The sequence below is a fragment of the Xiphophorus couchianus genome, chromosome 24, assembly GCF_001444195.1.
Source record: "Xiphophorus couchianus chromosome 24, X_couchianus-1.0, whole genome shotgun sequence".
NCBI classification, from domain to species: domain Eukaryota; kingdom Metazoa; phylum Chordata; class Actinopteri; order Cyprinodontiformes; family Poeciliidae; genus Xiphophorus; species Xiphophorus couchianus.
Genome location: NC_040251.1, coordinates 8047401 through 8062175, shown reverse-complemented (window position 1 = coordinate 8062175; position 14775 = coordinate 8047401). Strand labels below are relative to the sequence as shown.

The window sequence follows — 14775 nt, the reverse complement described above, 5'->3', positions numbered from 1 at the left end:
CACATTCAAAGAAAGAGAAGGATAACTGAGAATTAATTAAAAAAATTATCCAGGCTGGAGAAAAACGGGCTTTTAGACCTGGATGAGGAAAGAGGTAATTGAGAGATGTGGGAACCAGAAGAGGAGATGAGAGCGGCTCTCAGGACATAATCAGTGTGTGTGAGGGCCCCTTAGCACTGCTGGAGCTACACACAGCCTGCAGCAACACTTTCACTTAATGATGCCTTCTGAAAAAATGATCAGTTCAATAAAATGTTGACAATAAAAAAAAGATAAAGCAAGAGGATGTTAAGCTAAAGACAGCTAGCATGCTCTGCTAGCATGCTTTGCTAGCTGCAGCTAGCATGCCCTGCTAGCTGCCTTTGGGAACTTTGAGTTTGGAGGTAAAAACACAGAGCCAGTTTCAAAGTTTTCTGTTCTAAGGATAAGAGAGTAAAGTTTACAAAAGCTTTTTTACCCAATTCTGGCCGACAAAAAGAAGCAGCAAGTCGTCTGAGTAAAAAGCATTAGTCGACATTTCTCAGTACAACTGCAGTTCAGACATAGACCAGCAGGAGTCCATATTTGGGTCATTAATGAGAAAATGTAAAACAATGGCCATGGAGGAGGAAATCTTACTGTTTTTCAGTCAGGAGAAAAGTTCAGGTATGTTTGCTTGTGCTTGAGATGAGCTGCATTGCAACAGATTGAAAAAAGAAACATGTGAGTCTAACACCCAAAGCGCGCCCGCATCTTTCAAGCTGAGATTTGATCTTCACATGAACACAGGATCCAACAAGACAGTTCCTCTACTGACCACTGGACTTGCAGGATCGAGAAAATGTACCGGAAATCCCGCCAGCATGAACTCAAAGCTGCTCCAACATGATCCCCGTTTAATTATCTCCTGTATTTATGGACGTTATTTTCCCTCTTATTTTTCAGCTGCATCACATTGTCTCCTCGTTGCTCACGGTGTGAACAAACTTTAACGCAAATGTGCCTAACTAAAGGACTGAAAACGTGAATAATGGAACGCTGTCACTTTAAGAGTTGTCAAGCTGTGAACACATGTCGTGTGTCCATGAAAGTTTGTAAGATGGCGTAAGAAGAACAATGAAATTGGATAATTTTTTCTGTGCCAGCTAGTCGATTTATGCCGCCGTATTGCAGGCGCAGCAGCAGCAGCTTTGTTTAAAGCTCTGCAGCTGATTAACGGCCCTGTTTACACGTCTACTGTTGACATATCTCAGTCCTCATCTTTGTCTTTGGATTAATCTCGCATATTGCCCATTTAAGGTCATTTGAAAGGCTTCGGCGGCCCGTTGCCATGGAAACTGAGCAGAATTCTTTGAACGCTCGGGCCTCTTTAGGAGGAACGTCGCCATCTGCGAGCTGAAAGAGCAAGTTTGTGATGATTCCTAAGCCTGCCAGCACAATCAGATCACAAACGCATAAATACTCATCACTGCACTCACACAGCCCTATAAGGCAAACACACAGCTCTCAAACACACACACACACTCCCTGCTTATTAAGTGTGAAGACGAATCGGTTCCACTGCTAGACTTTGCCATTAATATTTATGACCTCTACCAAAATATTTCAGTGCTTGAGTGGGGCGATGCATTGCAACAGACAGAGCAGGAGGTGGAGAGAACGACCCAGGTGCGTCTACGCATTGGAAGTTGTTCAGAGCAGCTGAAAGAAGAGAAGAGAAAAGAGGCCATGTGGGAGCAAAGGTTCAGATTTCAATGGAGGCTGAAATGAACCGACGCAGACATAGAGAAAGGTCATGGCAACGGATCAAACATGGCCGCCGTTTGATACTTCAGCATTCCTGTTTTAGTTTCTGATTTTCTGATGCTCTGATGTAAAAGCTGACACTTCTTTTGTATATTAATGTCTCTTGAATGTTTGAGCACAGCTGCCGGTAACAAAGGCGTAATTCTGGGGTTTTATTTAGACGTGAAAAGACGTCCAGAGAAGCCGGAGTGGCTGCAGAGAGCAGTCAGCTGAGAGGTAATCAAATGAATGCTTAATGTTCTGGATTCTCTCACACACCACATCACTGATGGCCTTTCAGACTCATTTTACTGTTTAAGCCTTAAGTAATGGCCCAGAGTAAATGAAAGTCACATTCGCCTCGTCTCTGTGCTGTTGATCCCTCACTGGATCTCCTGATTCATTTCAGTCTGTGTGAAGCCTTCGGGCGTTAAGCGGGGACTTTATTCCATTCCTCGTCCCTCACACGGCTTGATTGGTGTTAATGAAAGATGGAGGAACATTCAGGGAGAGCTGTTCGATTAATGTCGAGGAATTACTTCCCTGCCTGTCATCTAGCAGAAAAGTCACGAGTTTTCAACTCATCACCGATGATGAATTGCTTCATTTGACAAAATTTGGTTTAGGCACAGCTCGCAGAAGTTCATTATACTTAAAATGATTTTCTTTGAGAAAAAACAAGAGTAACAATAAAAAAGTTTAAAAAAAGAAACACTAGTTGCTTCAGCTCTTTCTCTATTGGTGACCCATAGTGGATTTTTTTCAACTGACAGGAGAGCCAGAAACTAAAAAAGCAACTTTTGCTTTTAACCAAATAGTGAAAAGTAAACAGTTTGTGCTGGTAGCATTAACCTTTGGTTACTCATCATGTTTTAATGCACATTTTAAAGTATTGCATTAGAACAGGTTGATGGAAACTGCTCATTTAAAGTAACTTCCTCAGTTTTTACATTTGGTGGTTTTTGGCTCGTCCACAAAAATCAACATCCCAAGTTTTATGTTTTTCTTTATTTAAAAGCTAAAATGGAAATGAAGTATTGGTCCTTTAGAAATTAGAACAAAGTTTTTATAATGGATATATATTGAAATATATATGTTTAATGACTCTGTCCCATATTTCCACATTTACATAAGACTTTTCAGGGAATGTTCTTCAACATCACATCTCTGAAAGAAAAAAACGCCTCATTCAGACTTTATTAAGATTTCAGACCCATGAAAAACACTATTAGCTTCTTGACATAATGAAATCCAACCATCAGTGATTAGAGCATAAATTAGGTCACTGCTTTTCCATCTGAGATGAAACAAGCTGAAAGATGCAAATTAAAGCCTCTGATCATTCACAGCGTGGTAATAGAGAGGCACAGAAGAGCTTCACACGCACAATGCTTCTGATCAGCAGGCTAACGTCTTTAGAAAAGATTCGGCATGAATTCAAACCAAATTCAATCTGAACACTGAACTTCTGGTGATGTGTTTAAAAATCGGCTGCTGGCTGGATCTTTAGCCTGCGCTGGATGACGGGAGCTGAAATTACCCTGAGAGAGAAACTTTATTTCAGATTTAAACATTTGTTTGTATGTGGAAAGGCATGAAATGTCTAAATTAAAATTTGGATTCCCACCCAAACAGACGAGCTCAACATCGTCTGACTGCCTGCAGCCTGGAGGAAGTTACAGCTGCCTGCCGGTTTGACACAGATGTGGGTCTTCTCTATCGCTTTCCAAAGACTTTCATTCAGCAAAACAAACCAGCGCCAGCAAACAATCAAAAACGAAACGAAAGGACTTACTTCATATTCAGAGTTCTGATCAGTTGGGCTCATCTGCCTGAGTGTTTGGAACCAAAAACTTAGTGGAAACGATTATGGTTAAAAAATTGATTGACTGATTGTCTTTACCAAATTTTTGCATCATGTAGTTTTTTTTTATTTTGATGAGAAACACTAACTATGCATTTGTGTTAAATTTAGCTTTTCATACCTCCTTCATCCATTCATTTTCTTCCGCTTTATCCGGGGTCGGGTTATGGGGGTAGCAGCTTCAGAAGGGAGGCCCAGACTTCCCTCCCCAGCCTCTTCTTCCAGCTCCTCCGGGGGAATCCCGAGGCGTTCCCAGGCCAGCCGAGAGACATAGTCCCTCCAGCGTGTCCTGGGTCTTCCTCGGGGCCTCCTCCCGGTGGGACATGAACACCTCACCAGGGAGGCGTCCAGGAGGCATCCTGACCAGATGCCCGAGCCTCAACTGGCTCCTCTCGATGTGAAGGAGCAGCAGCTCTACTCTGAGTCCCTCCCGGATGACTGAGCTTCTCACCCTATCTCTAAAGGAGAGCCCACCCACCCTACGAAGAAAACCCATTTCGGCCGCTTGTATCCTCGATCTCGTTCTTTCGGTCATGACCCAAAGCTCATGACCATAGATGAGGGTGGGAACGTAGATCGACCAGTAAATCGAGAGCTTTGCTTTTTTGGCTCAGCTCTCTCTTCACCACGACGGACCAGTACTGCTTGACGGCAGACGCTGCGCCAGTCCGTCTGTCGATCTCCCGCTCCCTTCTTCCCCCATTCGTGAACAAGATCCCGAGATACTTGAACTCCTCCACTTGGGGCAGGACACCCCCCCTGACCCGGAGAAGGCACTCTACCCTTTTCCGGCTCAAGACCATGATGGCCTCGGATTTGGAGGCACTGATCCCCATCCCAGCTGCTTCACACTCGGCTGCGAACCGCTCCAGCGAGAGCTGCAGATCACAACCTGATGAAGCCAAAAGGACCACATCGTCTGCAAAAAGCAGAGATGAGATCCTAAGGCCACCAAACTGGATGCCCTCAACACCTTGGCTGCGCCTAGAAATTCTGTCCATGAAAGTGATGAACAGAATCGGTGACAAAGGGCAGCCCTGGCGAAGTCCAACCCTCAACGGAAAGAAGCCCGACTTACTGCCGGCAATGCGGACCAGACTCTGACACCGGTCATACAGGGACCTGACAGCCCGCAGCAGCTGCTGCAGTATGCATCAGCATCTGGATAAAAGTGTGAAGGGTTGCAGCAGCAAGTAAAACACAGCTGAAAAAAAGACAATAAAAGCAAAAAGTTTGAGTTGCTGCTTTACAAAATATGGAGAGCAGCAAAATGAATAAAAGAAGCATCCAGAAGTGGACTGTATTTTCTGAACCAAACGCTAAGACGGTTTTAATGGTGAACTTATGGTGAACCTGCTCTGAGCTGCAAAAGTGACAACACAAGATCACTCAGCTGACACATCCTGAAGCACTCTGCGAAATGAACTTGTTCCACAACCACCTTCTCCAGCAGCACATACATAAAACATTGGACAGATCTGTGCAACGCTTTGCATCTTGATCAGGCATAATAAATTCAAACCAGCTCACTCAGAAGAGCAGCGCATGTGAAACGGAGCAGTATGGAGTGAAACCTGACGAAGGCAGACTGATTCTGAAGGAACGTTTGGACACGCAGTCTGACAGCTGGTCACTACGACCCGACACACCCGACCAAGACCTCACCAAAACAAAACAGGCAAATCAGCCAGACCCAGATGATCTCATGGAGAGGCAAAGAATCTGCCTCCAAACCAAGACAAGTTTTGTGACATTTCTGGTGTCCATGTTGCTAATGTCTGTTGCAGACTCAACATATCAAGTTTCACACTGAAAGCTCTTTGCAGTAATGTTTTGGTTGGAGTTAAGATGCCTAATTTAGCCGGTTTGTATCCTAAATACACAAATTCAAATCTGTTTTAGGTACAATTTTGAAATGATGAATATCTTCTGAATTTAGAATCAGTTTGGCAGCAAAACATGAATGTTTATTTTAATTCTAAATATATCCAGGCAGTAAGGTGTAACACAACAGTCACAGCTCAGCTTGTAAAAAAAAAAAACTGCAGGTTTGTGTGACTGTATGAAAGTTTTATGAAGATCTAAAAACAGAATTTAGGGATTTTGCGAATGATTGCTTCTGACTGCACATTGAGAAATCCACAAAGAAAAGTCCTTTCCTGAATGCTGCTGATTGAGATCCTGATGTTGTGTTCTCCTCCTCTGCAGGACCGAAACTGATGGTGGAGGAGCAGAAACCACCACATGGGGGTTACTAACTGCAGCAACATAACAATAAAATTTCCCAAATTTGATACAATCCACCAACGTTTGGATGGTTGTGAAGACAGTGGAATAGTTTTAATTTGGCTCAAAAGAGTTGTTGGTGTAATGATCTGCCATTTTGTTTCCATCTCGCCGTTCACTCACGCTCTCCAAGTAAATCAAGCTTATCCAGTCCACCTGCCAATCACCACCACTTCCTGCTTTTAAAACTGTTTCCAGCTACTGACGTCCACAGTATGAGTCCACACATCCAGCATTCCTTACAATGCTACTGTTTGTTTTTACCTTTTAGATTTTCTCCCCTTCTACATTCCATGTGTGCATCGACTTGCAGGCTTGAGAGTCTGCATGGACCCGTCCTTTATGGACTGATTTCAGACAGCGACGCTCACCTGACGCTGGACCAACCTCTGTAAACCTGTGGTAGACTTGTCGCTTTGTGGGACCTTTGGGAGTTGAGTGTAATTCAACTGTCCTGAATTACTCTATGGCACAGTGACACCAAACAGCAGAAGAGGGTTGCTTAAAGATGGAGGTCTCTCCATCTCACACTGGATTAGAGTTTCCCTGAGTTAGTGATCCTCTGTTGGCATCTTCACTAACACTAAGCTCTCCCTTGCAATGCAGAAGAACAACCAAATAAAATCTTTCCATTTATTCCCTGTCTGGTAGTCACTTCAGGTCCTCTTGTTCAGCCATTACAGTTATTCTGATCACACTAACATGAAACCTCTGTTTTGCTGCATTACAGCAGTAACCAAAGTTCTTTCGATATAAGAAAGTAATTTATGTAATTTCTTAAAGTGTGAAATATAAAAATGGGGAAAATTGCATGGATGTTCCCAGATTCATTCCATTGCAAAGGAAACTATGACGAGTATGAAATAAGAATGAGAAAACAAGAAACAAGACTCTTGTGTTTTATGCATGTTCAGGAAATGCTGGTGAACAATGCAACCTTGCACAATTTCCCATCCTAAAGTTTGATTGATCTTAGCTTTATCCATTTGTTAAACCTTCAGTGTTCGCACACACAGTGCATCCTCGATTAGAAGAAGAGCAACATTTACACCATGCATCTCTTTATTTTGATCAGATTTTAAACCTTGATCAACCAACCGACCGGAGGCTTAAAAAACTTTATGCAACAAACCTCTGATGACCAGGAAGCCTGATTATGGATTCTGGTGTTTATCGTGTACTTACTGTTGTCCTCCCCCACCACCTCCACATTTCCCATCACCATTACTGGGACACCAACGGCAGAGGCCAACACCCACACGCAGACATTCACCACCTAGAGACAGAACAACACAGAACACAGTGAATTCTGGGTTCAGAGTTTCTTCAAAGTTAAAGATAACATCTGAAACGCATGAAATGTTTTTAATATGAGTTCTGAGTGCATTAGATTTCCTGGGTTCATTCACATCCTGACATTTTGTTCAGTAGGACTTCAGCAAGCCAAGTCAGTTTCTTTATAAGCACATCCTCATTCATCGAACTCAGTCAACTCTTAACATCTGACCTGATGTACAGTATGTTGTCTTTTCACAGATGTGGAATGAGGTGTGAAGTGTTTGAAAGGGTAAATATCTCGCTTTGGGATCCATCGGTCTTACCTTGGCCTTGTGGGGCGTCCTCATGTCCAGCGCCTTGACGGGGTGGCAGACGGCCACATACCTGTCCATACTCATTACCGTCAGAGTGAAGGTGCTGATGAACATGTTGTAGTAGTCGAAAGACACCACAGTCTTACAGAGAGCGTTTCCAAAAGGCCAAAAGCCCAGGAAAACATCGGTGCCCTGGAGACAAATAACATAGCACATAAAATTCAGTTTTTGAATTTAAAAAGCACCAAGAAAGATAAATTAATCTTTTAAATTTTATTTGAAATTTGTAATGAATCACAGGTCGTCACTGCTTTGCACGCTTTTGGTAAAATTAGAAGAAGTTTGACAAATTGTTCAGAAGTAAGTTAGAAAAAGTGGACAACTCTGAGGCGCTTTATGAGTTAGCAGTGCTGTCAAAACTTTTTGCCATTAGGTCCAAAATTATCAAGTTACATTTTTTTAAATTAAAACTGAAAAGATTTATTTCTCAAGATATTTGTTGTTGTTTTATCTCTTAGACAATATTTTAATATAGCAGAGTAATCAAATTATTGTAGAAAAATAATCAGTAAATTATTGTGATCCAAAATATAAACAGGGTATTAATGTGTTAAATGTTTTTGGGTTTATTCTTATCTTTTTTGGCAACAAAGCTTTGATGATGGTTGCTGGGTTAATCAATAAAATCAGAAACATTGCTAGTAAATAAAAAAATTGTCTTGTACATAAATGAATAAATGTTTAAGAAGACTGTATTTGAGGGCTGCACAGTGGCGCAGTTGGTAGCACTGTTGCCTTGCAGCAAGAAGGTCCTGGGTTCGATTCCCGGCCGGGGTCTTTCTGCATGGAGTTTGCATGTTCTCCCTGTGCATGCGTGGGTTCTCTCCGGGTACTCCGGCTTCCTCCCATAGTCCAAAAACATGACTGTCAGGTCAATTGGTTTCTCTAAATTCTCCCTAGGTGTGAGTGTGTGTGTGCATGGTTGTTTGTCCTGTATGTCTCTGTGCTGCCCTGTGACAGACTGGCGACCTGTCCAGGGTGTACCCCGCCTCTCGCCCGGAACGTAGCTGGAGATGGGCACCAGCAACCCTCCCGACCCCATTAGGGACAAGGGACAAATGGATGGATGGAAGACTGTATTTGTCTGTGAAAATCTCAAATGAATCTCTTCTTGAAACGTGAACCTCTGCAAACTGAATCATGCGGAGGGACGCAAAGGGCCCCCAGGCCACACTTTGGACATCCCTGTTGTGGAGTAATTCAAAAATATATTTGCAAATGCATCATATTTAAAAATAAAGAGAACTCAAAGAGAGCAGACTTTAAATCTGGATGGTTTTGAAGTTTGATTATAAAAGCAACAGTGTGGTATGGAAGTTCAAAACGATGCCAAACCACAAGCTGCACATTTAGCAGCAGCATGCTTTAAAGCCAAACAGCCTGAATGGACAGACTGGTTAAATACCAGTAAGGCAGCAGGAGTTCTAAATATTTTTCTAAGCTGAAATTAGTCAAAAGAAACATTTATTTCAGTTGGTGCTTAAATAAAATGAAGTATTTTATCAGAGGAACGCTGACCTCATGGTGCATAAAGTGGCTGAAATTTAATGGGCCGTTATTCAGTCAGACTGAATAAACCTTTCTGACAGGTGAAGCAGCAAATTATGTAAATGGGACGAGTTTTATTTAGAATTCGGCCAAATTAACATGGAGTTTATGTCAATAGAGAAGCGGAGAGAATCAAACAGATGTAGATAAGGTGGAAAAGGCCAGGATGCTAATGCTATATGCTGCATTATGCTAAGTCATGGTTTTGATTTTATTCATGACCAAAAAATCTCACATTTTCAAAATATATTTTGCAATTTAGAATATTACAGGAAGCTTCCAATTAAGATGAAATTAATTCAGTTTTGAACTTTTTAAGCTGAACTGAGAACTAGTTCTTGTTAGGGATGAACTTGCAAAACAAGTTCATTCCTTGGGTGGTTTTAAACATTGAAATATTACTGAATTTTAAAGTTTGCAAATTCACATGTATATGCAAAGTTTACAATAAACTTTGGTCCAGGGATGATAATTAATCTTATTTATCATTTGATTTACCTGAAACGGCATAGTGGCCAGGGCCAGGGAGTCGGCCAGGGCCAGGTTAAAGATGTAGATGTTAGTGGCTGTTTTCATCTTTGTGTATCTGAGGAAAGACGACACACACAAACACACAAGAAACACACATAAAAAACCAACAGACTGTCAGGTTGGATCAACATATGTCTCACTCATCTGGAAAACCTAACGTCATGTTCCGACGTCACAAACGTGAATGTGTGGAGTTGGTTCAACATAACCGGGACTTTTAATGGAGCCATGTGTGTTTGTCAGATTATCCTGACTTTGACCCTTTACTTTTGGATCAACATGACCCGCATTTATGTTTCCACAAAGATTAAAAAAAACCCCACTAAAGCTCAGTTGCATCTTAGTCACCATAACAACCACTAGCAGCCATCCACAAGCCAACCACCTGCTTGTGATTCACACCAGGTTGAAATCGCTCATTTTTAATGTCACCAATGTAAATGTGAGGAATTGGCTTTTACAGGACAGTCTGCTGTAAAACAAAGGATAAACATGTGACTCGCTGTTGGCTGTGATGGATAAACTGTCTTGCTGCTGGTCTGTTGCTCTTCCAACAGTTCTGTGACCTTGTTTGGTAGTTTCATGAATACTTTAGTCTAAAATCGGAAAATAAATCCTCACTGGGTCTTTCAGCAGGAAAACAATCAACTTTCCTCCATCACCATTTCAGTCCCCATGTGGGCGGAGCTTAAGAGAGGAGAGCAAAGCAGAAGAAAGCAGGACTTTGGACAAACTAGACAGATAGTGCAAAGGTGAATATTATCTAATATTATCTAAAGCTCCCTCTTTCTCATAACCTGATCAGAAGTTGAAGGAATAGGACAGTCCAGTTTTGTCACTCTTCTGTACGATTTGTCTAATGTGTGTCAATGTACCAACTGATGAGGCGCACTGCGGCGCTGCCAATGTGCGTTCCTCTGAGAGAGTCCTGCTGGGAAAAGGAGATGAAAGAAAAATGTTTCCTGCAACTAAAGACTAGATTTTCCAGAAAACGTTCATGCATCTTCAGTAACTGAAGAATATTTGTAAATGTGGCTGAACGCCTGGTTGTGTGGGTCATCATGGTCCCCAAAAGCTTCCTTCACGTTTTGGAGCCACGACGCAGCACAACAAAAACTGTATTTAATGTCAGCACCTCTCAGTCAGGAAACATCCCAGCGGTTAAATGGGCTCTACTAATGCCTCACAAAGTCTCGGAAATTACCTTTGTGGTTACAATTTTCCACCAATAATGTGTCTCTTGGAGACGGTGTCCGAATGACTCACCAGCACAAAGATATTGACGTGAAGAAACATTAAATCTATTATGCAATAACTGCCTTCAGCAGAAATCTGCTGAGATCCAACATCTGCTCTAAAAAAGCCTGACACAAAAAAAACACATCAACCGTCTTCAGTTCTGTTCAGTTTGGCCTCCAGCTGTTCTTCACACCCGTTTCCCTCTTACTATATCTCTCACACTGACTTTGGCTCAGGATCTATTCTTGGTTTTCTATGTCTACCCAAAGACAGACTTTACTTATTACTTTTGAATTTCTTCTCTTTGTGACACAGATAGAGATCTGTTAAAGCAAAGTGTTCTCATCATCAACCTTTTCTATTTCTTTATATTCACCTTTGACTCTGTTTGTCCTTTTTAATATTTTTTCTCTTACATCCATCCCTCCTTCATTTCCTCATTCCCTCTTTTTGCCATCCAGTTTTTTAAGGTTTGAATTCCTCACTTTCCTTCTTCTTGAATTCATTTCTCCTCTTTTTGTATTATTAATATTCATTAATCCATGTAAGCTCATACCCTTCTTTTCATTCTCTCCACTCTCTTCCTATAATCCCTTTTCAGCATTTTTTCATCCCTCTCCATGCTTCCAGCTCTTTTTCTTGTTTTCTCTGCAGCTGCACATTTCTCCCTGCTTCTTTCTGCGGGTTGAGGACTTGCAAGCGTACGCTGTGTCTCCTTAAGAGAATTTCTCAGACACCCTCCCTTTTTTAAACATAAGGGACCGAGTTTACTCAACCAAAACTTCCATATCTGTTCTTTCTCCCCATCATCCTGACTTCCTTGTCTACTTACAGTTCTTCTTGTTTTTTGGTTCAGAAATCGTTTGTTTTTCTCTCTTCAGGTACTGGGCCCATATTTTCTGTATTCTTTATGTATTGTTTGCTTAAATTTTTGTTTTTGAATTGACAAACATGCAGACATTCATTGCTCAGTATGAAAGAAGATTCATCACCATTACTGTTTTAATACCTCCAGTCAATATCTTGTTGTTGCATCACATCACATTACTAATGGAACAGACTGAAAAATAAAAAAAAAATATTTTTTTTTATTAAATGAAAAATTATTTCACAAATAAAAGCAGGTAGTATTTTAACGGCTTTCGGCAGAACGGTTTGTAGTTTGCTGGTTCTGCTCCCTGATCCTCCTAAAACCTTCTCAGTTCCCCTCACTATCCTCTGCAGGTCTTCTGTAGCTGTGTTTCCATTTCAAATGAAATGCAAACAGGAGCTGCATATTTTCGGTAAACGGAGGCAAAAAATTTAAACTATGGAGGCAGACACTTCAGAAGCAGTGAGGTAAAGGTTTAAGCATGTCATTCTCTGACATCATTCTGCTTTAAACATTTTCCTTAAATTTCCTTACATGTTTATATGTCCAGATAATAAATTATTAATTTAATCTCCAGTGAAATCCAGAGAGAAAAATCCTTAAATCAATGTCTCTGATACTCCTTAGTGAACTGATTACTGCATCTAAAAGTGATTAAATGTTTATACAATAGTCAGTTTGACTGAGTTATGCAGTTTGTTATAACTCGACTGAGCTTATTTAATTTAAATCTGAATATCAGCTAACATATCAGCTCACTGTATGTTTCTCTCTGTTCAAATCCTTTCACACACATTACAGATTACTTACACTCCTGATAAACGGCGGCAGTGTGCCGCTCCTCCCCACTCAGACCTGACAGCATTTTCTGCCTGTTTGCAGTTGAGGAATTTCCAAAAGAAGCATGAAATATTTATCGAGCCATTAAGGCTTTTCTTCTTTAAGCCTCTCGCTCTCCGTCTTCTCCCTCTTTCCAGCTGCATCAGTTCATCCACACTAATATCAATACAGCTTCAGAGAATGTAAGCAGAAAAAATTTATATGTTTGTCTATTTTTACTAAGTTGCTTTGCCTAATGTTTTGACTCATTTGTTGTTAGCATACTGAACAAACATTAAACCATTTATAAGTTTTGGCCAATCAAATCATAAATACATGTAAACTTTTGATTTCTTTTGTTGCATGACTCACTAGGAACTGCCTTCCTAAAGTCTTATAAAGATTCTCAAATCTTATAAAGATTTTTTTCGTTGATGCTCATAATGCTTTAAGTGTTTTGAAACTGAATTGTAGAATCTAGTCCAGACAGGCAGCCAGTTCTTGCCTGGTGTGGGATATTCTTGTCTCAGCTGGTGATCTTTTTTACTTTTCCAGCTCCACTGCCATCCACAGCTCACTGGCTGTTTAACCGCCCTTCATCACACTTCCATCTCTCCCTGCTTTTTCTCTTTCCAAATGTAACCCTGCCAGCCTTCTCCTTCTTTTTCTCAGGTTGCTTCTTCTCTGCGTTAGCATAGGGAGGGAGCAGGAAAGATGAAAAGGGTCCATCTGATGCCTCTTTAATCATCCGAGCCGTTCAGATTCAAATATTAATATTGTTTTGAATAATTCACACGTTGCCGGTCTTCACTGTATCAACTTAAATGAGCCGTCACATGCCAGCACAAATGTGTGTGTGTGTGTGTGTGTGTGTGCTGCGTGTATATGTTTGTGTGTATCACACCCACTCAAATTGAAAACAGACTTGTCAATAAAAGCACATTTCTAATTTTAATTTTACGAATATTCGTGCTTTGCGACTTTATCCCTTTAATTCATTTTCTCTTTATTGAGGGTGATTAGAAATTTCAGCTAATGATTCAGCTGCAGTTGGAACTGTGAACTTTGCTTAGTACTGAGAAAGCTTAGTGCCAAAAAGAAATGAGAAATGAAATGAAGTTGATTTTATTTATGGATTTAAAAAGCTGGAGCACTTGTAGGTGTTAATATTTTTCATCACCGTATGTTTTTGATTCTTTGCACTTCTGTCACTTTAATTATTGAAATCCATGTAAATATTATAGAAAGGTGAATGCTGTTCAAAAAGACAGGATATTGATTGGTAAACAAATATTAGGAAAACTTAATTCGCTTCTTAAAGGTGACCTACTTGATAGGTCTATTGTTTATACAAAACAAGTCCATTACATTTTTTTGCACAAATAATGAGATTGTTGTCTGCTCAGTTCCACCTACAGTATTTTGACTCCTTTCAGTAGGAGCAGTTTTAGGGCCTCTGTCACTTTAAATCCAAATAAGCTGCTGCTGGCCACGCCCCCAACTCAACATTTACACTCACACGTCAAAATGACTGCAAACAGATGTGCAATCATTCAATCTTACACTTTTGAAAAGCAGAAGTGGAACCTCCTGCACAAAAAATAAGAAACAACAAGTGGTTTCTGGATTGTAAGTCAACAACAAAGCACTTGCCTTTTCCAGCAGCCATTGTACGGTGCAAAAACAGCAGAACTCAGCTTGGTTTGCGAGGTAAAGCCTTCACCCACAGGACTCTACCCACAGGACATCAAACTACTCTGGACACGTAAGTATCAGGGATTCAGTCGCTTTACATCTGCACTTTTGTGAATTAACTTCAGGGTCAAAATGTTCTCTCTAACCCATCAAACATTCAAACTTTCCTAGACAATTTCTCAAGGAAGTTCAGCTGTGTAAAAACTAGAAGGAAGGAGTCTTGGGAAGGCAGTGATCTCCACAGGCAGTTTTCAGTTCTGACAAATCCTTTAGAAACAGAAGTTTTAAAAATAAATCCTATTCTGTCTGCTTTGTCTATCATCCACCAACCTTCTGTGGTTTAATCACTCAATCTCTTAAAGTCCTTTTCATCTGTCTCCTGCTACACTGCAAGTCCTTTTATATTCCTGTATATCTCTGTGGGGAAGAGCTCTTGAATGTAAGCCTTTTTTTGATGGCAATCACATAAACTGACTCATAGTGGCCGGGTATTGAAAAGGTAGCGC

At 40.9% G+C, this 14775-nt stretch overlaps 1 protein-coding gene across 2 annotated transcripts in view; it reads right to left on the bottom strand.

The window, feature by feature from the left end:
* The window catches only part of oprl1 (opiate receptor-like 1), a 73176-nt gene that overhangs the window by 15627 nt on the left and 42774 nt on the right, over window positions 1-14775 (bottom strand). For both annotated transcript variants that reach the window (XM_028011658.1, XM_028011659.1), the window contains 3 exons: window positions 9613-9700; window positions 7516-7698; window positions 7100-7190 (listed from right to left, as the gene is read on the bottom strand). In XM_028011658.1, coding sequence (XP_027867459.1) covers window positions 7100-7190; window positions 7516-7698; window positions 9613-9700 — 362 coding nt within the window. The remainder of the gene's footprint in view (window positions 1-7099; window positions 7191-7515; window positions 7699-9612; window positions 9701-14775) is intronic.